This window comes from Carcharhinus amblyrhynchos, chromosome 23 (genome assembly GCF_965287045.1).
Source record: "Carcharhinus amblyrhynchos chromosome 23, sCarAmb.v2.hapA, whole genome shotgun sequence".
In the NCBI taxonomy this organism is placed as follows: Eukaryota; Metazoa; Chordata; class Chondrichthyes; order Carcharhiniformes; family Carcharhinidae; genus Carcharhinus; species Carcharhinus amblyrhynchos.
The window spans coordinates 41,572,258-41,597,064 of record NC_137346.1 but is presented as its reverse complement, the minus strand read 5'-3'; the positions used below and the strand labels follow the sequence as shown (position 1 = coordinate 41,597,064).

The 24,807-nt window shown below is 44.2% G+C and overlaps 1 protein-coding gene across 7 annotated transcripts in view; it reads left to right on the top strand.

The window, feature by feature from the left end:
- The window catches only part of srrm3 (serine/arginine repetitive matrix 3), a 705,551-nt gene that overhangs the window by 495,018 nt on the left and 185,726 nt on the right, over positions 1-24,807 (top strand). For all 7 annotated transcript variants that reach the window (XR_013889297.1, XM_080210887.1, XM_080210883.1 and 4 more), the window contains one exon: positions 23,205-23,306. Coding sequence is in view for 6 of the 7 variants with exons in the window: in XM_080210887.1 (XP_080067013.1) it covers positions 23,205-23,306 (102 nt within the window). In the remaining variant the exon portion in view is untranslated. The remainder of the gene's footprint in view (positions 1-23,204; positions 23,307-24,807) is intronic.

Below are 24,807 nucleotides of genomic sequence, written 5' to 3'. Positions count from 1 at the left end.
TACTCGTTAGAGTTTAGAAGAATGAGGCGAGATCTCATTGAGACGTATAAGATGATGAATGAGATGGATAGGATAGAGGTGGAGAGGCTCTTCCCGCTCAGAAAGGACAGTAGGACTAGAGGGCACAGCCTCAAGATAAAGGGGGGGCGGTTTAGAACGGAGTTGAGGAGGAACTTCTTCACTCAAATGGTGGTGAATCTCTGGAATTCTCTGCCCGTTGAAGTGGTGGAGGCTGCCTCGCTAAATATTTTTAAGACGCGGGTTGATGGGTTTTTGATAGGCAAGGGGATTAAGGATTATGGGGAGAGGGCGGGAATGTGGAACTGAGACACGACAGATCAGCCATGATCTTATTGAATGGCGGGGCAGGCTCGAGGGGCTAGATGGCCTACTCCTGCTCCTATTTCTTATGTTCTTATGAAAACTGATGAGATTCCCACTGGGAGGGTGGTGGAGAAGCTCAAAGGGCCAAATGGCCTCCACCTGCTTTTATCTTTTGTGTTTCTACTGCAACCCCATAGCAGGATGTCAAAGTTATTCCCCCTTTAGGAGACTCCAATGGCACCCCTGCCCCCCTCCACAGGATTCCTCCCATGGGTACCCACTTCAGGCACCGCCCTGATAGTCCTGTCCCACATGGGTGCAGCACCCCAAGTCTCCTCTCTATTCCTAGGGGGGATGGGGAGGCAGCACTCCAGGTCTTCTCTCTATTCCGAGGGGAGATGGGGGAGCAGCACTCCCAGTCTCCTCTCTATTCCGTGATTGCTGCAGCCTCAAAAGTCCATGACGAGTTGAATCTTTGACCCAAGTAGGCCCTTTCTTAGACATTTGACAGAATCAGTGGTTGATCGCAGCATCCAGCCTCCCTGTCTGGTCAGGAAATCTGGGAACGGGATGCTCATGCCATGAATCAGAGCCACGGAAAATCCTGTTGCAGCAATGATCGGGTTCCTGACCAACACAGCTCCTGTCACTGTGCCAGGGACCAAATATTGCAAATACTGCCTTTGAGTTTAGAGGCGGGGAGGGTTAAGCCCAGACACTCCGTCTCTTTGATTCCTTGCCTTTTCTCCCCATGGAGTGCATTGCAGAGAGTTGATCTCTCCAAGGTTATGTGCAACGTCACTCCAAGAAGGCTGTTTCACCCACCTTCCCCTCCCCGTATCCCTCAGTAGGTTACCAGGGGACTTTCACAATAACTTCAATGCAGTGTTAATGTCAGCCAACTTGTGACACTGATAAATAAACTTAAATTTAAAACTGCGCTCTGGTGGCACCTCCTTCCCCTTCACAGAGACGTGGAAAGCCAGAAGAACTGGTAACTCTACCCACAAGCAGCTCTCAGCCCTGTAGGCCGCAACTGAGCCAGCAACACGCCTGCAAATTGATCAGAATACTCAAAGCAACTGTTAGTCTGAGCCTTTAAAACTCATTATAATCAGAACCACAGACACTAAATAAGGCAACAGTTCAGCATTTTAACTTGGCTTAATTTCATGGCTGACACGTGGATAGAGAAGGTATGGGAACGGACACCAGGTATGATCTACATTGCTTTCTCCAAATCAGTCTCACGCTCAAGGTCTTAAACTAGATAGAGACAATGAAGGGATTTCATCGACTTGCACTAGATTTTTCCCAGGCAGCATCTGGCCCCAGGACTCCCTATTTGAAGCTTTATAATGTATTTGGCTGCGTTCTCACAACAGGGTGAGATCATCTAATACCTTATTAAGCTGCAAACGTGATCCTCAGAAACCTGGGACGTGGTTCCATCTCGTGGTGAGAATGGGAAACTGCGAAGGAAGTTCACAGTGCTTTTTGCTGCAAGCAGCAGCCTTTGCTAACAGGTCCCGCAGCACGCTTAATGGGAAACGGCTCCCAAGTTGACTGATTCAAGCTGCGGAATTGCTTCGCAAATTTAGAAATTGCAGATCTGGGTCACTTGAAGAAAGAATCGTAGAATCCCTACTATGTAGGAGGCCATTTGGCCCATCGAACCTGCACCGTCCACAAGGTCCTGTCACCATAACCTCATGTATTTACCCTGCTAATCCCCTAACATTGAGGGGCAATTTAGCATTGCCAATTAGCCTAAACAGTACACCTTTGGAATGTGGGAGTAAACTGGAGATCATTCAGACTCCACACAGAAAATGACCCACAGGCTGGAATTGAACCTGGGTCCCTGGTGCTGAGAGGCAGCAGTGCTAACCATTGTGCCACCGTGCCGACAGATAGATAAAGTGTTTCTGATGATCGACTCATGTACCAAAGGAGAGCCATTGTGTTAGTTCCTGCAGGAAACTCGCAGTTTATTCCACTGCTTGACATGCCTTGTGTAGTTATTGGGATTACAGCAAATCATCTCAGTGACTGATGAGAATGGCCAACTATTACAATACACTCAGTCACTGGGATATGTATCACCTTTAACAGCTGATCCCCCAATCATCATTAGATAATAATACTGATGAATCTAATATTGTTGACAGATCAATGAAAAATTATTACCAAGATCTTAACAATGAATACATTGACATCCTAGAAAATAAAATATTGTTTTAAATATCGTTTGAAGCTTCTTTTCAGTAAAATTGGTGAGCAGTAAAACATACCATTTGGATACAATATCATGAAAGGTTTTCACGTTTGAACCCATCAAACACAATTCAATAGAACTGCCATGTATAATCTGAACAAAACTTCTGTGATTCTCCACTAATGATGTGGGTATGCCGGCGTTGGACTGGCGTAAACACAGTAAAAAGTCTGACAACACCAGGTTTTAGTCCAACCGATTTATTTGATAATAGACTCACAAGCTTTCGAGGTTTCCCTCTTCGTCAGGTGAATGGAGAGTTCACTCTCCATTCTTAGTGCCTTAGTGGAGAATACAGTAAAAAGTCCATTCAGACTTTTTACTGTATTCTCCACTAAGGCATCCTTATGAAAGTTAATGGCGAACAGGTGAGTTATAAGACATTACTTTTGTGGGACTGGTATTCTCAAATGTTGGCAAGATAACTATAGGTCTACCCTTCCAATCACTCCTGGTAGATCTATTATCCCCTCCAGGGTTTAATAGGATACAAGCTGGGGAAGCTGAAACTAAACCACAGAGCTTTACCCTATAGAGACAATTTATTGACTTGCCCAGTCACACAACTCTCCTCCCTCACAACCCAGTGCCCAAATGCAACTGGTATTCATCACCTGTTTGGATGGCATGGTACAGTGGTACTGCTGCCTCATAGCGCCAGGGATCTGGGTTCAATTCCGGCTTTGGGTGACTGTGTGGAGTTTGCATATTCTCCCTATGTCAGCATGCATTTCCTCCAGGCGCTCCGCTTTTCTCTCACAGTCTGAAGATGTGCGGGCTAGGTTGACTGGCCATGCCAAATTGCCCCTTAGTGCCAGGGTAGATATGTGGGGTTGCGGGAATAGGGCCTGGGTGGGATTTTTTTTTTAAATGCGCGGCACGGTGGTTAGCACTGCTGCCTCATAGTTCCGGAGATCCGGGTTCGATTCCTGGCTTGGGTCACTGTCTGTGTGGAGTTTGCATGTTCTCCCCATGTCTGTGTGGGTTTCCTCCAGGTGCACCAATTTCCTCGCACAATCCAAAGGTATGCGGGTTAGGTGCATTGGCTGTGCTAAGTTGCCCCTTAGGTTAGTGGGATTAGCGGAGTAAATATGTGGGGTTACGGAGATGGGGCCTGGGTGGGATTGCTGTCAGTGAAGACTCAATAGACCAAATGGCCTCCTCCTGCACCGTAGAGATTCTTCTTTGACTCTCTTAACCATTGCAACTTCATTAACAAACCTTAACAATGTAATGAGCAAGACATTAACACAGGACACTATTCAGCATCTTCTGCAACTCACTCCTAATCCTCCTTAAGTCCATGGTCATCCCATTTCCTTTCCCGATTGGGCCCCAGACCTCCTGACAACATGTGCTTTTGCTGATTTTTGCACCTTGTTTAAAGGCACCTTCACCAGCGGGCCATTTGGAAAAGCGTACCCTCAACATTGCTATATTTTCAAACTGTTCTTTCCAACATCTTTTCTCTGCAAACTCCTCAAACATATTGACCTGGAGTTGATGATTCAATTATTTTGGGTTTTTTTCCTTCATGCAACTTAACAGAAGCTGTTCTAATCAGCGAAGAGTGAAAATTTGAGAGCAATGTGCCGTCCAATGCAATTCGCCTTTCTGCGTTAGTTTTAAAAACTTCACACTGGAACCAGGCCCTGCCCACAAAATTGATCCAACTCCACGGGTGAATTAATCTGGAGGTTCCACCAACTATGCCTTCAGCCAGTCTCTCAAAATAAGTTGAATCTTTTATATGCAGGGACACTAATAAGCATGTTTTAAAAGCTTTTGTATGTAATCCTTTTAACACGGTACTGAGAAACTGACAGCTATATTGTAATATAACCAACAAACGGTTCCAATAATTTTGAACAGCTATTTCAATCACTTAAAATGAGGTTAGCTCCAAGAAGGTGGACTGACACAGATCAAAAATGCTTATTTTTAGTGATAAGGCTATTTCCAGCTGTTCTAATGAATCTTCATCAAGTTAGCACTTTAAAATTTGTGCCAGAAAACTTGTAAAAATATATTTTTAATGAAGTATGATGGTTTGAAGTGCTGTTTAATTGTGCTGTTCCACAACGGATTCCATGTTCCATATATGTAAATACTTTTGAGCGGAAACTCAGGGGCGGGGGATGGGGATAATCTACTTTGGAATGGGCACAATTTTCCATCCCATTGTACTGGGATTAGCGACTACTCCCAAAGCAGTAATACTACCTCATCATTCTTGCCCAAGTAATGTGATAGTCATTCTCCCATCGTAAAATAAGGAGCACATTGAAGCAACATGAAGCAATACATTTTGAAACATGATTGAAATGATGTTAAGGTATAAAACAGTTATCGACACTGACCATAACAATCTCACAGAAATATTTCTTATGGAAGGAGACAATTTTTGTTTGTGATGTTTCATGGCATTGGTTTTTGTCATGTCGGAGTTCAAAAGAAAACAAAAGAGAAAATACTGGAAAATCTCAGCAGGTCTGGCAACATCTGTAAGGAGAGAAAAGAGCTGATGCTTTGAGTCCAGCTGACGTCTTGTGAAAGCTAGGGGGCTTTGACAAACAGTCATCTGGACTCGAAATGTCGGCTTTTTTCTTCCCTTGCACACGCTGCCGGACCTGCTGAGATTTTGCAGCATTTTCTCATTTGGTTTCAGATTTCAGCACCCGCAGTTAATTTGCTTTTATTCAAAAGAAAACAGGTTGACTCGGAGAAAATGGACATCTTATTTTGGCTTGCATATGCCCAGAATATAGGAAGTGTCTCTGCAGCGGCTATTTAAGGAATGCGGCAAGTCATGAGTTTGAAATGAGCGTACTCTAGCTGCTTACTGCTGGAACATATATCAATATCATTGCAAGTGAGGAGTGCCATTCTGCCCATCTAATCCATCCATCCAGAAATCCTAATGTCCTGCCATTGTAGTTTCTGAAATGATTCCAAGGATTTTGTCTTCACTATTCTGGCTATCAGTTCATTCCACATGATGCTAGGATTGGAAAATTGCAGTGATGAGGGGAGATTGAATAGAACCTTTAATTTTCCAATCAGATTAAGGATTGAAGATAAATGAGGATATGCATTTATTCAACAGCTATTTCAAAACAAAAGTTTGGGAAAGCTCTGAAATTGCACAAGATTTCTCTGCAGGGCAAAGCGTCCCTTTAACACGTTGACGGTGCTGAGTCTCTTACATTCTCATTGTGAAGACCGGAATGATCCACGTAGCAACAGTTCCACGGTTAGCCAATAGGAAATCTTTGCTGGGATGGGGAGCTAAGCTAGCAAATTTATTGGCTGATCTGTTGTTGGCTGTTTCTGAATGGGATAACTATTTAAATTGATAGCACAGGAGAAAATCAATAATCTGTGGCTTAGTCAGCCTGAATAACTAATGTGAGGATGGAAACGATAGAGCTCTTTCCTGCCCATTATTGCACTCAGGTATATACCATAGAAGGTGTTGATTATAACTTCTTTACTTTGAAAAGAAAAGAGCTAAGAATACTTTTAGATCATTTATCGCTCCTTTATTTGGATCAAAACTGTTGGTTGGAGTGCTCATGACATGTTTGGCAGGTCTGTTTGTGAAGAGTCAGGGATGATAGTCAATGTGAAGGGATGGAGTTAACAAGCCTGACCACTGAAAAGCTCACAACATAAGGGTGCAGCTGCTCTGACACATTCACATCAATGCAAACTAGATGTGGATGCGCATCAATGCAAAAGTGGCAGGTTAGCCGAGGAGAATAGCAACTGCGCTGAAGTCATGAGGTCCCCCAAGAATGCAATCTCATACTGCGCTGAGCTGGTAAACAGTGCAGTGGACCATATTTGCTTTCGGCTCCCTTTCCTCATGAATAAATGTTCCCAGCCAGATTCCCCAACGGAATCAGTTAACACTGAGCATAAATTTAAAAAAAATCAACAAAATTAGAAAAAGGTTCAAGTTAATTATTGCTCTTTGCATTCTACATGTTTTTAATTACTCAATGGTGATTTCACTCCACTTTGTCAAAGAGAGAGTCTATGGGCAAAAGCATTTAAAATGGGTAGCCATATACGGATTTTTAAAATGCTTTTGCAATGGGTCTTCATCTCAATCTCAGACAGCATGGTTGGATTAGCGTGGAATCAATCTTGATGCCGTGATGTCAATGGTAACCGTGGTCAGCTGTGACTCACTGGTTTGCCTCTGGGTCAAAAAGCTGTGGGTTCGAGGCCCAGCACTCCAGACACCCGACTACAACATATTTATGCTTTACAGCAGTGTTGAGGGAGTGCTGAACTGTCAGAGGTGTGATCTTCCAGATGAGAGGTTGGTGTCTCAGGTAGACGTAAAAGATTCCACAACATTATTCAATGAAGAGCTGGGGCGTACTCCCCGCACTCTAAAAACAGCTCGTCTTTTACCTCCTTGCTGTTTGTGTGGCACTGCTGTGTGCAAATTGGTTGCTGTGTTTCCTACATCACAGTGCTTCAGAAGTACTTAATTTTAAAGTGAATTGGAGTAGAGATCATGCAAATATGTCTTTAAGAAAAAGTACAGTCCTTTATCCTTCTACATTTTAATGAAGAATTGCGAATATGTACAGTCGTCTTTTTTTTTAGCAGATACTGAGTTTTGAAATTGTTCTTGAGCACTTCAGGAGAGAAAATCATAACTTGAGAGTGTGTTGAACATTTAACCTTTGCCACAAAGGCACACCTCCAGTGTTCTGTTGATCAAATGTGCTGGATGGATTGTCAAAGTCACTCTTTTCCCTCCAATGACGTTTCGTCTCAGCCGGAAGCCGGAAGACTTGTGATTAGTTTCACTGGAATTAGCAAATGGTGAAAGATGTACCGCAGATCCATGCACCATTCTATTCTAAGCCATTGTACACCAATCTTATTTGATTCAACTCGCTGCTAGACTGTTGAGAGAAGAGATTCTGATATTTAAATTTGACTTTATTTACCGGTGTCACAAGTAGGCTTACATTAACACTGCAATGAAGTTACTGTGAAAAGCCTCTTGGCGCCTGTTCAGGTACACTGAGGGAGAATTTAGTATGGCCAATGCATCCAACCAGCACAACTTTCGGACTGTGCGAAAAAGTTGGAACGTCCAGAGGAAACCCATACAGACACAGGGAGAACATGCAGACTATACATGGACAGTGACCCAAGCTGGGAGTCAAACCCGGGTCCCTGGTGCTGTGAGACAGCAGTGCTAATCACTGTGCCACCATGCCGCCTTGATCTTTAAATGACTTTGAGAAGCTGTAAAAATACATCTAAAAGTAAAAGCCTGAAGAATAATAGCCCAGAACTTGTTGGAGCCTGCCATCTTGTGGTGTGGCTCTGTGATTAATCTTTCTCTCTACCTTCCAGCTGGTATGTATTTGACCTGAATGTTATTGGAAGTTCAGGTTGATGCTGGTGAGGAATAGGGCATCTGGATCTTAATCAGTGATGGGACCAATAGTGTATCTCCTTAATCAATTATAATCATGCAGTGAGCTGAAAAAAGAACTGATGGAAGAGGAAGTTGAATTAGAATCAAGTACAGGAAGATAAAGGGGGGATGAAAGATTGGATTAAGAGCGAGAAAGTAGAAGATATGAGTGAAAAGTAAGAATTGTGTTCATGGTTCCATCACACCATGGGTAATAGGGGGACTGGATAGCTCAGTCGGCCAGACAGCTAGCCTGTGGAACAGATTAACACCAGGAGGATGGGGTTCAATCCCAGGCCCAGTTGAAGCAGACTCAGGCCAGTCTCTTTACCCGGACCTCTGCTAAAAATCACAGCACTTTGCTCTGGTTTGGCGAATAATTGCCTTCAGCACTAAGAGAAAGGAAATAGATCTGACGCTAATTCTCCCTGGCTTTTCCAGCTTGAGTTTAATCCACAAATCCAGTAAATTCTAAAAAGTATCATGGAATTTGGGGGTGAACTGCCATTTATGTGAGGTAAGTTGCGGAATGTACAAACCAATCAATAAGCTCAAGAGGCTCTCAATATGGTGGGGATCTTCCAGTACCACCAAAGTCAACGGCCATTGCATGGCTCGCCAGCCCTCACGCTGGAGAATCTGCAATGGGAGGTGAGGGGGAGGGTCAACCTCAGCAAGACTGGAAGACTCTGCCTGTGGGGAGAGCTTGGAAAAGCTACCCATAATGTTTGCACTCTTTGCCTGAACTTGCTGGCCAATTTACCCGTTAATAGGTAGACTTATAATCTCAGCTTCCTTTCTCCAGAAAGATTTGTTCCAATAAAGCCAGTCTACATTGTTTGATCATTGCAACAGTACAGCACTGAGGATTCTCAGAGGAATAGAAATTTCATCCGGGAGCTTAGCCGACAGCACCTTCTATGGGATGAATATTTCTGGCTCTTTATTATGTGGTGCACAAGACAGTTAGGTTGAGATGCGGGAAGTGCTGGCAGAGATATTCCTGACCTGGACAATGAGAACAGACATCTCTGTCACAAGTACTTTGAATTACTGTGCCAGGTGAAATGCTGTCAAAAAGCCAGGGAACAAATGACCTTTCAAGGAAAGTTATACGTTAACTACTGCTATCAACATAGAATCACTTTTCATTGTATATCAAATTTATTTGTAACAATATTAAATATTTTATCAAAGCTGTACATTTCAACATGGATAAGCTATACAGATTGCACTAGTGTATCTCTGCCTGGCTGTAGGCTGACCGCGGTGCCCTCGGCTGACCGCGGTGCCCTCGGCTGACCGCGGTGCCCTCGGCTGACCGCGGTGCCCTCGGCTGACCGCGGTGCCCTCGGCTGACCCCCGTGCCCTCGGCTGACCCCCGTGCCCTCGGCTGACCCCCGTGCCCTCGGCTGACCCCCGTGCCCTCGGCTGACCCCCGTGCCCTCGGCTGACCCCCGTGCCCTCGGCTGACCCCCGTGCCCTCGGCTGACCCCCGTGCCCTCGGCTGACCCCCGTGCCCTCGGCTGACCACTGTACCCTCGGCTGACCCCCGTGCCCTCGGCTGACCACTGTACCCTCGGCTGACCCCCGTGCCCTCGGCTGACCACGGTACCCTCGGCTGACCACGGTGCCCTCGGCTGACCACGGTGCCCTCGGCTGACCACGGTGCCCTCGGCTGACCGCCGTGCCCTCGGCTGACCCCCATACCCTTGGCTGACCTCCTGTTCTCAGCTGACCATTGCACGATAAGTGAAGGCGGGTGCAAACTAAGGTGCAGCACCCTAGAGGATGTGATGACTTGTATCAGAGTTTGTGATACAAATACTTCATTTCAAAAGATCTAGACTGTTTAAAAAAAAAACTAGCTTTCCATCATCCATTTTATGTAAAAGCTGTTTATATTGAGTTGGAATATGCTTGAGGTATGCCTGGCTGTCAGTACAGTATTGACAGTAGTAGTGGGTGACGGTGCATCCATTCAGTATCCTTTCACCTGAGCTCTGACAAGTTGAATGGACTCCTTTTGTAATGTAACTGTTTGATTATTACAAGGGTGAGTGATAGCCCCTTGGCTGAAAGAGCGGGAATGTGAAGCGGCAACAGGAGGGCACAAAAAGGATTTGAAATCTACAGCTAAGAGGTGCGTGTTTCAGAATAGAAATTGGATCTAATAGCGACAGGCAAATAAATTTGCTTTTCAATTTCAATTCCTCTTTTGCTCATTTTGGGTAAATTGACTATGGCTCCGATGAGAACAATTAATGGCAGCTGTCCACATGTGCTGGGTGCTGAACTGGTCCTCCAGGTTGTTAAATCGGAGCATTGTGAACACCCATTTGGAATATTCTATATCAATTTAAAAATATTAGCCTTTGCTCTGGCAAGCCTGAGTGTAGGGGGTGTAATTTTGTGATGGAAGAGGACATGCTTTTCTGTCAAGAGCAGGATGAGAATTCCCACCTGAGACATCACCTCTCCATCTTGTTTTAGATTGCCGATGTTTTGTTCAGCATTTCTAATGCCGTCACCGCAGACGGTGTGATATTCTCCTCAACTTCCTCTAAATTAAGATTGTACAGTGATCTGGAAAGCTACACTGTGGAACCGATATCCCATAGCTGTGATATTGCAATCTTATCCATCACTGCTGTCCTCCAAATGTCTGAGAAGTTCTCTAAACTTGAAAAATATAGATCAGTCCAAAGCAATATACAACGAATAAACAACCTCGGAATAAAAGCATATGACAAAGCATACTGCATTCCTTTCATGACATTGACTGTTATAGATTTTATTTGAGGTTTGTTCCTGTCAAACCTGATCCTTACACAGCGTGTCACTGACTATCAGGAGTCTCAAATCTCAAGATAGAACAAAAAACCTTTGCCATTGAGCAGAAAGAGGTTATTAACTGTCGCTCATAATCACCCTGCAAAACAGCAACCGAAGGTCATGCAGATGTAGCATGGCTGGACACAATGCTCTGACCCACAGCACTTAATACGTGATTCATGTCACCATCCCAAGTAAACAAACTCAGGCAACGCGCGCCATGAAGTCAGCTTGTATATCTGTTTAAGCTCTCTCCGCTTGCATCATTACCAAAGCAATCTATTGCAGCTGAGCAGGCGAAGTGTTTCAAAGCGGGGAATGTTGAAAATGGGGCATAGGTCGTGAGGTTGTTGGAAATGGATGTACGCGGTGGCACAGTGGTTAGCGTTGCTGCCTGACAGCACCAGGGACCTGGGTTCGATTCCGGCCTCAGGTGACTGTCTGTGTGGAGTTTGCACAATCTCCCCCATGTCTGCGTGAGTTTCCTCCGGGTGCTCCAATTCCCTCCAAAGATGAGCAGGTTAGGTGGATTGGCCATGCTAAATTGCTCCTTAGTTTCAGTGGGACTAATTAGGTTAAATACATGGTGTTATGGGGATAGGGCCTGGGTGGGATTGATGGCCAAATGGCCGCCTTCTGGACTGTAGGATTCTGTGGATCACTGAGTATCCTGTTTAAAAAAAACACAATGTGTTCTGTGCTCCTTTCTAAAAGAAAAGTAGGATATTCTGTAATCCTGTTCAAAACATCACAAGACGTTCTTTGATCCTGTTCAAAATATCGCGAGATGTGCTCAAAACATTGTGAGATGTTCCATGATCCTTTTGAAAAGAAAAGCGGGATGTTCTGTTGATGGCATACATCTTGTAGAAGACAGTATGACAGTGAGGATCTCTCAACTCGGATGATGACATAACCAGCATGAAGAGGAAAAGCTTAGTATTGCCATGTAAAATTCAAGTTTTGCACACTTTATGAAAAGTTTAGATGTATTTTCAAATGTAACAGTAAATCCCGTTTAGGTTGCAACTGCAGTTTGCCTGGTGAGTGTACCGACCCCTCAGCCTCCCTCCTTTCTCCTCCACCCCCTCCACCCACCAGAAAACAATCTGGTCACCCTCCTCCTCCCCTGCGCCCCCCCCCACACCAGAGATACATCTGGCCCTCCTCCACCCCCCAACCAGAGAATGATGTGGCCTCCCTCCTCCTCCCTCCCCACTCCCCCCGCTCCCCTTACCAGTGAATGATCTGGCCTAGCTCCCCCCACTGCCCTCAACTTTGCCAAGCGTACAAATGCTTGTATTTAGATTGATGCCGTGCCCATTTTGGGACACAGTGCGATCGCGGCCATTTTCGGGGCTTTGGTGAAGTGGGAATCTGCATGGATGTGGGTGCGGATCGCGCTATTCGCCTCACGCCCGACTTTACCAAGTTTTTGTCCCCAAAAACGGACATTGATAAAATCAGGCCCAAAGTGTTGGCAGTGTGCATGTGCCCTGACCACAGAAGTCACGAGGAACAGGAAACCTTCCCTCTCTCCCAAAAATCAACTGACCTGCTCAGTTCACCTGAAAAAAAGGCTAACACACACTAAGCCACTCGCTTCCTGATGCCAAGAATAATCAGAATTGTTTACTATCCTCAACTAGAGGGGCTGCCGCAAATTATTTGCACCCATGTTGGCAATAATCAAACAGGACACCATATTGCTCCATTACTTTCCACATTGTGTTCATGCCACTCACTACCTGGAGTTTTTCTCAGTACATTTGTGCTTGAGACTAGCCATACCCCTCTCGGCAAAGGCGTTCCGCAGCTTTACGAAGGCCATACTTATCCCCCTGTGCAACACTCACCTTCAAGTGAAGCCTTTCCCTCTAATTAGGTGATGCTGATCTGACTTTTCACCCCTCCAGTATGAGCTGGCTTCCCGTGTGAGGGCACAGTTACACAGACAGTCATGAATAATTATTTAAATGAGTTGACCTTGCTCGATTGTGGGCAGTCAGTTTGCTGAATTGTTGGCGAGCTTTGGCCCTGCAGCTGAACAGAAACAACTAAAATTAACATGAAGTAGGAAACTGTCAACTCTGTAAACACCGAGAGATCAGGCTGACCCGCATTAGTGAGTGAGAGATGACTTTCAGATTGCATAGAATAGAGGTTGAGATGCAGCGTTATGGATATTCATTCATTGTATATACAGCAGCATCTGGCTTATGGGATCCAATGTATTATGTGCTTTGAAGAGCAGACTGGCTCTTCATGAATGGAAATATGATAGCTCACAGTAAACAAGTGGCTGTAGACAGATTAAATGTAGCAAATCACCCATTCACGGTCATCCACGGTTTACTCTGAAAAGCAGCCTTGTTCTTTTGGATAATGTTACTTAAGATCTCTCTGTCGATCACTTGAAAAAATTCTTCCTTGCAAAAATGTGGTAGCATGGGTAGGAGAAGGAAATAATAAGAACTTGCATTAATATAGCACATTTCATGAGATCAGGGCATCCCAAAATACTTTGTAGTGAATTAAATGTTTAAGAAGTGTTGTCACTGTCCTAATGTGAATGCATCTATAATCCCTTGGTGTTTCCCCTGGGCACGTGTACTATTTTTATTCAATTATGGGATGTGAGTGCCGTTGGCAAGGCCAACATTTACTGCTCACCCCTAATCACCCTTGAGATGGTGATGATTTACTAAAAATAAATTGTGAATAGAATGTTTTTGCAGGGTCTGACCATCCAGTGTTGGTTCTTAAATGGACATTGAAGTGACAGATATAGGATGTTTTTTTTTGCAATAAAGAGCAGCCATTTTCTATGTGATGGGATCATACTTTGAGAGTGTCGTGCTGGAATAATCCAACAGAAGTTACAGCTACTTGTTCTTTAGGGAAGGAAATCTGCGATCCTTACCTAGCCTGGTCTACACGTCACTCCAGAGCCACAGCAATGTGGTTGACTCTCAATTGCCCTCTGAAATGGGCTAGCAGCTATTCAGTTCAAGGACAGTTAGGAATGGGCAAAAATGCTGGCCTTGTCAGTGGTGCCCATATCCCGTGAAAGGATACATTTAAAAGTCCCAAGCTGGAGCTGAGGCGGATACATTGAGTTGAGATACAGATCAACCATGATCTGATGGAATAGCATAATAGGCTAGAGGGCTGAATTACCTCTTCTGAAATGTATTTAACATTATTAATTCATGAAATGTGGACATTGCTGGGAAGGCTACTATTTGTTGCCCATCTCTAATTGTCTTTGAACTGAGTGACTTGCTTCAGTGAACAATTAAGAGTCAACCAGAATACTGTGGATCTGGCTGTAAAAAGTCTCGCAACACCAGGTTAGAGTCCAGCCAGTTTATTTCATCGTAATCTTATAAGCTTTAGAAAACTGTGTTCTTTCAACAGGTGTGTGAAAGGTTCTATCAGCCAGACCAGGTTAGAATGGCAGATTCCCTTCCCTAAGTGAACCAGATGGGTTTTTACAACAACAGTAATAATAGTTTCATGGCCACCATTCTGGAGACCAGCTTATTGTCCAGATTTGTTTTATTTATGTAAATTCCACCAGCTGTCAACCCAAACCCATGTTTCCAGAGCATTTATCTTGGCATCTGGATTACTGGTCTCGTGACATTTCCACGCAGATGGACCTAAGAATTAGGAGCAGCTGCTTAAACATTGCGGTTAGTTAAGAATAAGTGAAACCTCATGGCTAGTGGGTAATTGTTCCAACCTGTCAATGAAAGACAGAATGTTTAAAAGCATTGCGGTTCGGAGCAAAGGCAGCAGTTGACCTGCATTCAACCGTGAAGGGATAGAAAAACTAACAAAGCTCCTGGCTAGTGGGTAAATGACCCAGTCTGCCAATCAAAGCACTCGAAAGGAGCCAGACACCAGATCCTATTTGTTCAATGTTAAAAGTAAAACTCAATCCCTGCTGTCAATCAAAGCACTTCAAAGAGGTTTCAGAGCAGTTGAGAAAAAGCAAGGGGATCTCCCTGGTAAAACTGACAGGTCCTTTCTGTAAGAGTGCTTTAAAAGGGTCATTTAACACATGGTGTTTATAACATTAACCATGGCAAATCCCTACTGTGGATAGAGGGCTACAGTGATTTTGAAGACTCCCAAGTGTTCATGGGATATGGATATCAAAATGACCTGGGCACTTCAAAGTTTTTAAAGGATAGAAACAATAATGAACATCTTTACCAGATAAATTCTCCCTCTGTGTACCCAAACAGGTGCTAGAGTGTGGCAGCTAGGGGATTTTCACAGTAACTTTGTTGCAGTGTTAATGTCAACCTACTGTGACCCTAACAAATAAACTTTAAATTCTTTTGCAATGCCATATGGACTTGTGTCTTTCTTTAATAGAATCAGCTAATATTTCAATCTGAGGCTTAATTACTATGAACCTTGTAATTTTTATCAAAGCATGCTCTTTATTTAACATTATGATACAATTTTAATATTCATATTGGTTTTTGATAATGCATCACCACAGAGAAATAAGCCAAAGTCATCCACTAATTTATTTGGAATAATCTAGCTAAAAACAGTTGCTATGGAAACTGCTCACTGTAGTTTAACAACTTGCCCCAGTTTTACCTCATCTTCGCGCTCACTTAACATAGTTCATTGAATGTAGGTCACACACACACGCACGCACACAGAAATACTAAAAAATAAATTGTTCCACTTCTCTTTAAGCTACTCTCTTTGTCACCCCCAACAACCCCACAAGACTCATTGCATATTACCTCACTGCACAATCAGTCCACAGAACAAGAAGGAGGCCTTTACAAATTGCTACTGTACTTTCGTAGGCACAGTTTCATTTTGTGAATCCATTGCGACTTAATGTTATGCAATTCTGAAAGACTGCAATCCAACACAAATGATCTTACTGCAATCCATTAAAAATAATAATGAGCTGTTGATATGAATTGAATTCTGGAGTTTTCATGAAATACTCGAAGCTTGTGCATTTATTTATCAGAATTGAAAATCCAGCCTATGGCTACCCTTGCATATGAAATGATGACTCCTTTATTACCAGTTGAAGAATCCTTCCTGTGTAACAGCATACTTTCAACCTTCCCTGATCATTTAATCTTCAGCAAAAGACAGATGACAGCCCAATGAGGCTCAGTGGGATTTATAAAGCTTTGCCTCAATAAATTTATAGTCTGCCAGAATAAAGAGTGAATGACAAACACCTCGCAAAGAGTGATATTGTGTTGACAAGGAAAGGAGTCGGTGTGCTGAAGGCCTTACAGTCCAAGGGCAGATACTAGTCTGGCTTGAAGCCAACTTGCCACATGAGCCCAAAGTCTAATTTGGTAAATGAGTTAACAAAAAAAGGAATCTTCTGGCAGCCTAATCAAAAGGACAGATCGTTTGATTTGAACCGGTTCCAATGCTTCCCCCTGCCACAGCGCTCAATAAACTGAGTGAGGACTTTTGCTGTGTGTTCCTGTGGCATAACTTGAATAAATTTAATATATTAGGCCCAGCTGCCAATGAATTTACATTTTCCAATGGGTTATAATTTTATCTCAAAATTAGATCCAGTTATGTCTCTGCAATGAATTCCACAAATTGCTCTTTGCTCTGTATATTAAGGTTAATGACGATTTCAGTAAGACTGAACCCTTGACCCGTGACTAATAATTTGCACCACAGCAGCTTCGGGAAGGAGGGTAGAGGTGGCTACCTTCCCACCTTGTGATGGGGATCTCGGTGACTATTGCACCTTTCCTTCTGCTGCTTTAATTCCTGGAAACCTCTGTGAGAAGATTTGTTTCTTTGAAATGATCAGAACTTGTATTCTCAGGAGGGAAACAGCGACTCCAAATGTGTCAACTTACAAAGAAACATATCATCAAAGAGATGGCAAATGGATAAACCAAACTTTGAAGTGTTGAATTATAGACTGGGTTGTGAAGGGAATCCACTGACTTGCATAACAGGCTTACCTTTAATGATGAAGGAGAGAAAGCGACAAAACATGCATTCAAACCAGTGTTCCACAGCCTGGAGAGCCAGTGGCATCTAGGAGAAAATATGGTTGACCTGTGATGTTCTAAGGTTACATCACCATGATGCCCAATGTTTGTTTGTTTGTTTCATATTTTCTTGCACCCCTTTTCCCTTTGGGGAATAGTGTGGAAGTGTTGGAAGGATTAGCAGGCTGATTATCAACCTGGTTGAACAACATTTGGGCGGCACGGTAGCACAGTGGTTAGCGCTGCTGCTTCACAGCTCCAGGGACCTGGGTTCGATTCCCGGCCCGGGTCACTGTCTGTGTGGAGTTTGCACATTCTCCTCATGTCTGCATGGGTTTCCTCTGGGTGCTCCGGTTTCCTTCCACAGTCCAAAGATGTGCGGGTTAGGTTGACTGGCCATGCTAAAATTTCCCCTTAGTGTCCTGAGATGCGTAGATCAGTGGGTAAGATATGGGGGTAGGGTCTGGGTGGGATTGTGGTTGGTGCAGACTCGATGGGCCGAAGGGCCTCTTTCTGCACTGTAGGGTTCTATGATTCTATGAACATCGTGTACCTTTTTCATGGCCAACAAGTACTGGAGTGGCATTTGAACCTAGAACTTCTGGCTCAGTGGAAGAAACACTTCCTTTATGGTGGCACAGTGGTTAGCACTGCTGCCTCACAGCACCAGGGACCCAGGTTGGATTCCAATTTTAGATCATTGCCTGTGCAGAGTCTGCACATTCTCCCCGTGTCTGCATGAGTTTCCATCAAGTGCGCCAGTTCCCTCCCACAATCTGAAAGATCATAGAAATCATAGAAACCCCACAGTACAGAAAGAGGCCATTCAGCCCATTGAGTCTGCACTGACCACAATCCTACCCAGGCCCCACCCCCATATCCCTACATATTTTACCCACTAATCCCTCTAACCTCAGGACACTAAGGGGCAATTTTAGCATGGCCAATCAACCTAACCCGCACATCTATGGATTGTGGGAGGAAACTGGAGCACCCGGAGGAGACCCACGCAGACACGAGATGAATGTGCAAACTCCACACAGTCAGTGACCCAAGCTGGGAATCGAACTCAGGTCCCTGGAGCTGTGAAGCAGTAGTGCTAACCACTGTGCTACCGTGCCGCCCCTGTGGTGGTTAGACGCATTGGCCATGCTAAGTTTCCCCTCAGTACCCAAATAAATGTCAGAGTGTGGCGATTCCAGGATTTTCACAGTAACTTCATTTCGGTGTTAATGTAAGCCTACTTGTGACACTAATAAATAAACTTCAAACTTCCAACTAAACCAGAAAACCTCCGATGATCTTATTTGCAGTCCCTCAAGATGAGGGATAATTCTTTTCCACTCTGGTTTGATGGATTCTGATTTGTTGGCGAGCCCAATGTGTGACCTACAGATTGCCCACGTGGGTAGGGTGTGCTTGAAAGGTTGGGCAGATGAGGTGTTTTGGGAAAAACAGAATGCTGGAAAGATGCAGTAAGTCTGGCAGCATCTATAAAACGAAACAAAGTTATGTTTTCAGTCCATTATGCCTGTTTTTCATTAAAACATTTGCTTCTGGGTGCTCCGAACAAAGTCTCTTAATGTGTTTGGTACCTTCTTGAAGATTAAACTTCAAGTTTAATCAAGGTCTCCCTAAGTCAGTGGGACGTTTGATCTCTTCAGGGATGTTTGTAGTCCTGGGAGTCTCCTGCCGTGACTGAGTTCTGAGTAGAACACTTACTTTGGGAGTCTGGTGTCAGGCACGCAAATGACACATCCCACCCTGTGGAGCTGGTTTTGACGGGTTAGCACCTTGATGCTGGGAAAGCTGCCTTGGGAAAGGATGTTGCTGTTGGATTGTCTTACCACGGGCGGCACGGTAGCACAGTGGTTAGCACTGCTGCTTCACAGCTCCAGGGTCCTGGGTTCAATTCCCGGCTCAGGTCACTATCTGTATGGAGTTTGCACATTCTCCTCGTGTCTGCGTGGGTTTCCTCCGGGTACTCGGGTTTCCTCCCACAGTCCAAAGATGTGCAGGTTAGGTTGATTGGTCATGCGAAGAAATTGCCCCTTAGTGTCCTGAGATGCATAGGTTAGAGGGATTAGTGGGTATAATATGTAGGGATATGGGGGTAGGGATTGTGTCCGGTGCAGACTCGATGGGCCGAAGGGCCTCTTTCTGCACTAGAGGGTTCTGTGATTTCTATGATTTCCTATTATCAGATGTGGAGGATTTTGCGAAGACATCAACGCTGATACTTCTCCAGTGCCTTACTGCAGTCGATGAGATGCCTGCGACATGTTGCTAAATCACATAGAGATGATGTGGAGATGCCGGTGTTGGACTGGGGTAAACACAGTAAGAAGTCTGACAACACCAAATTAAAGTCCAACAGGTTTATTTGGTAGCAAAAGCCACTAGCTTTCGAGCCTCTGACCCTTTCTCAGGTGAGCGCATCCCTATTTGTGATCAGAACTCTCTACTCATCTGACAAAGAGTCAGAGGCCCAAAAGCTAGTGGCTTTTGCTACCAAATAAACCTGTTGGACTTTAACCTGGTGTTGTGAGACTTCTTATTGTGTTAAAGCACATAGAGACACAGGGATCACTGCTGCCCAATAAACCATAACCTTAGTCTCATGTTTGAGATCCTGTGTCCGCAGACTGAGCTAGCACCCTTGGAAGCAATGATAAATTTTGTCATCTACGTCTGCTTTTGTCAAACAGTCATTGTCAAACATGGGATATGGTCCACATTCTTCAGGATCTCACAGTTGATCTTAATGATTGAGGGGAGGTGTGTTTAATACAAGTTTATTTTCTCTTACACTTCGGAGAAGGAGTCGACAATGATCTGGAGCTCAATTTTGGATTGAGCACGCACACACAAGAATCATCTGCGTTCTGAAGTGCTATGACTGAGGTTGGAGTGATTTTGGTTTTGGATTGAAGGCGGTGCAGGGTTGAATAGTTCCCCGTTTTTTCTGTGGATTACTTTCACGCACGTGGGTCATTTACTGCAGGTGGGGTACAGTATCACTGCAAGGAAAATAGATGGTGCCTAGATGGCACATGTCATATCAAACTTGTTATATTCACTTTAAATGCAGTGAATTAATTTATTTTAAGATCTTTACCTCCTTCCTCCTTTCCCTTGGTTGTTGACTTGATTATGAAAGAGAGTTTATTCTTTTGCATGGTTTGTACTTCCAGCTGATATTGTAGTTAATGTAGCAAGAGGAAGATTTGGTTAATTCTCCAGTGACTACCACCAGAATGGCTGGTCATTCATCATTTTTGCTTCTGTTATTAGTTCTGGGACCATGCCCATCCTTTATTGCCCATTATTTGTTGCCTTGAAGTTTGATATAGTTCTTGAAGTTTATTTATTAATGTCACGAGTAAGCTTATATTAACATTACGGTGAAATTATTATGAAAATCCCCGAGTCACCACACTCCAGCACCTGTTTGGGTGCACTGAGGGAGAATTGAACACGGTCAATGCACCTAACCAGTACATCTTTTCAGACTGTGGGAGGAAACTGAAGCACCCAGAGGAAATCCACACAGACACAGAGAGAATGTGCAGACTCCGCACAGACAGTAACCCAAGCCAGGAATTAAACCTGAGTCCCTGGCGCTGTGAGGCAACAGGACTAACCACTGTGCTACCGTGTCACTCTGAGTTGGCTTGCTTATCCACTTCAGAGTCAGCCAGACAATTAGAGAGCTTCATGTTCCCTTTTCTTGATACCTTATAGCGTTTTATTCACAGATTTTTTAAACTGAATTCTAATTCTCAAACTGCTACAATATGAAATAATATTCTCAGTATTATTCGTCCAATAGTGTGACGGTTCTACTGTACCCAGTATTTTTGGCCTAACTCTCTTAAGCAGACACAATATCCACACTTAGCATTGAAGTGCTTGATAAACATTGCATTATAGTTGAGGTGCAAACCCCAAAATGATGTTAAAAAAATGTTCATCTTAAGCTACATTAGTAACAATATTTTACTTGACAGTTCAAGTTGTGGAAAAATACATTTTATTTGATTTTGATTTGATTTATTATTGTCACATGTATTAATATACAGTGAAAAGTATTGTTTCTTGCGCATATACAAAGCATACTGTTCATAGACAAGGAAACGAGAGAGTGCAGAATGTAGTGTTACAGTCATAGCTAGGGTGTAGAGAAAGATCAACTTAATGCAAGTCCATTCAAAAGTCTAATGGCAGCAGGGAAGAAGCTGTTCCTCAGTCGATTGGTACATGACCTCAGACTTTTGAATCTTTTTCCCCCACAGAAGAAGGTGGAACGGAGAATGTATGGGGTGCGTGGGGTTCTTTATTATGCTGGCTGCTTTGCCAAGGCAGCGGGAAGTGTAGACAGAGTCAATGGATGGGAGGCTGGTTTGCGTGATGGATTGGACTAATTCATGACCTTTTGTAGTTCCTTGCTGTCTTGGTCATAGCAGGAGCCACGTTTATCAAGCACTTCAATGCTAAGTGTGGATGTTGTGTCTGCTTAAGAGAGTTAGGCCAAAAATACTGGGTACAGTAGAGCCGTCATACTATTGGACTAATAATACTGAGAATATGATTTCAAATTTGTAGCAGTTTGAGAATTAGAATTCAGTTTAAAAATCTGTGAATAAACTGCTATAAGGCATCAAGAAAAATGAACATGAAGCTCTCTAATTGTCTGGCTGACTCTGAAGTGGATAAGCAAGCCAACTCAGAGTGACACAGTGGTCAGCACTGCTGCCTCACAGTGCCAGGGACCCGGGTTTAATTCCTGGCTTGGGTCACAGTCTGTGCGGAGTCTGCATGGTCTCCACCATAGAAAGAATGCTTTCTATGGTGCATCTGTAAAAGTTGATGAGAGCTGTAGCTGACATGCCAAATTTCCTTAGTCTTCTGAGAAAGTTGGTGGGCTTTCTTAACTGAAGTGTTGGCATGGACGGACCAGGACAGGTTGTTGGTGATCTGGACACCTAAAAGCTTGAAACTCTCAACCCTTTCTACTTCATCCCAGTTGACGTAGGCAGGGGCATGTTCTCCTTCACGGTTCCTGAAGTCCATGACAATCTCCTTTGTTTTGTTGACATTGAGGGAGAAATTATTGTTGCTGCACCAGTTCACCAGATTCTCTATCTCATTCCTGTACTCTCTTGTCATTGTTTGAGATCTGACCCACTATAGTGGTGTCGTCAGCAAACTTGAAAATCAAATTGGAGGGGAATTTGGCCACACAGTTATATGTGTATAAAGAGTGTAGTAGGGGGCTATTGTGGAAGAGGTGTTGTTGCCTGTCCTTACTGATTGTGGTCTTGAGTTAAGAAGTTCAGGATCCAGTCACAGAGAGAGGTGCCAAGGCCCTGGCCACGGAATTTGGAGATGAGTTTCATGGGAATAATGGCGTTGATCTGTAGTCAGTCATTTATCATTATTCCCCTACTTATTATGCCTCACTGTTCATAGCTGTTAATTCTCTTCCTGACTGATGTCATGGTAACATTCTGGGCGTTGTAGTTCCATTGGGACGGTATAAAGTTACAAGACCTGTGGTATATCTTGTTCATATAATTTATGTGAAGCAGTTGGAAATCCAAAACCTATGATACAGAAACCTGTGTTGAAAATGACTTACACATACAAAACCTGCATCAGGCATGGCTTATATTCTTCTTTTAGTGCATTTATGTATTACTGAACACAGTGTTTATTGCTATTTATACAAGCAATGTCCTGGATGAGCGTGAAGCTTGTTTTCTATTTGCTTTGCCCAAGGGGCCACTTTTAGCACTACACAGTGAACACAACAAATGCAGTGCAGATTACCATTTCACACATTAGTATATCACAGCAATGATAATTCACTCCAAATAAAGGGCAAATTTTATTAAAGGGCAGGGAATAGTTACTTACTTTTAAAGTAAGGTAAGCAGAGCAATGAAACTCTTTCCGGCACAGGTCTTTATCTTTTTGATGTGTCATATAAACAGCTAAAGTGAGAAACGAGTCTCACAAGGTCGCAAGACCAATTTCGTTCATCCATCCGGAATGGCCATAAAATGGTCCCAAATTGTAGCCTACATTTAGTTCCTCAGTCCTTCCAAGTTTGTTCAGCTGAGCCCATTCGTGCATTTGTTGATTATTTTCCCGGTGTGAACAAGAACTTCCTGATATCAAACTAACTTTTATTGTTTTGAACATGCTATTTTTAATGCAACCTTCGAGATTTCCCTTTTCCATGCTGTTTGCTACCTTGAATTGAGTTGACCTCCTGTTCCTGTTTCAGGTATACTCAGGAAGAGATTCGCCAGAAAGTGGGAACCTTTCGGCAAATGCTAATGGAAAAGGAAGGTGTATTGACCAAGGAAGATCCGCATGGACGTCACAAGTGAGTGCACACAACTTTTTCAAATTGACCAGTGTTTTTCAACGTATTACAGATTATGGGCCCTATGGGTGCGAAAACGTGGTAAAGTCGGGTATGAGGCCACTAACGCGATCCGTGCCCACGTCTGCGTAGTTGGCCGCTTTACTAAGACCCGGGAACGGCCGTGATGCGATCCGCACCCAAAACGGGCGCAACGGCGATTTAAATACATTTGCATGCATTTAAATTGAATTAATGAACTACCCACCCAACTTTATCAGCATTTCCCCCTTTATCACCACATTCAGCCGATCCGGAATTGTGCCAAAATGAATATGGTGAATAAAAGTTTGAATCGGGTGCTCCAGCTGCTGAAGAGGCGAGTTCAGAGCTTCCAACGGCTTTCTGACTCTAATAGATGGTGGGGGCGTGGGGGAGTGAGGCGAGGGGAGTGAGGCCAGATCATTGTCAGGGTGGAGGAAAGAGGAGGCGGCGGGTCTGATGGATCTCTGGTGGGGAGGGGTGGAGGGAGGCCGATCATTATCTGGTTAGCGGGGAGAGGACCGATCATTGTCTGTGGGTGGGGGGGAGGGGGTTGATTGGTGTCTGGTGGCGGGGGTTGGGCCGATCGGTGTCTGGTGGGGGGGCCGATCACTGTCTGACTGGGGGAGGGCCGATCGTTGTCTGGTGGTGGTGGTGCGGGGGAGGGCTGATCGTTGTTTGATTGGTGTGGGGGAGAGGGAGGTGGGCCAGATCACTCTCTGGTGAGGGGGTAGGGAGGGAGGAGGAGGCAGGTCAGGTGTTCCTCTGGGGGTGGAGGAGTGAGGCCAGATCATTCTCGGGGGGTGGGGGGGAGGGGGACAATGATGTCTGTGGGGGCCATCGCTCCCACTTTTCGCTCCCGGGTCACTTTCTCCACTTTCTGTGGCTTGGACGTGTTTTTTCAAATTTTTTTCTAACTGCGCGTGCGCAGTTCAGAGCTCCAATCGTTTGGGGTGCGCTAATCCCCACCCACAGCACAATTCAGACTCACAACTTTTTTTCAGGCTAAGTGCGTGTGGAGGCGTCTGAAAGCAGATTTCCAAGTTGGATCTGAATTGTGCCCAGATTCAGCACTCAGAATGAAGATGGTAAAATGAGGCCCAGGTGTAGGTTTGTATTCCCTCAAGAATAAAAGATTGAGGAATGATTGCAATGAGCTGCTTAAGATGCTTAAAAGACTCAAAGGGATAGATGGAAAGAAATGTTCATCAACAGCCCAAAATCAGTGGGAATTATCTTAAAAATAAAGCTAGCCCATTCAGTGCTGAAAGCAATTCTTCACACAACCGGGAGGCAAACATTGTTGAGACTGGATCAACTCAAGAATTTTGTTAGGAAAGGATTGGGAAAGGATATTAAGGGCTTCGGAGCCAAGGTGAATCAATTGAGTCAAGATGCTAGTAAGCCATAATCTAGGATAGGCACTAAGGGCTGCTCCTGTACTGTACAGCTCTAGTTATTCAGAACAAAGTTGAAGAGT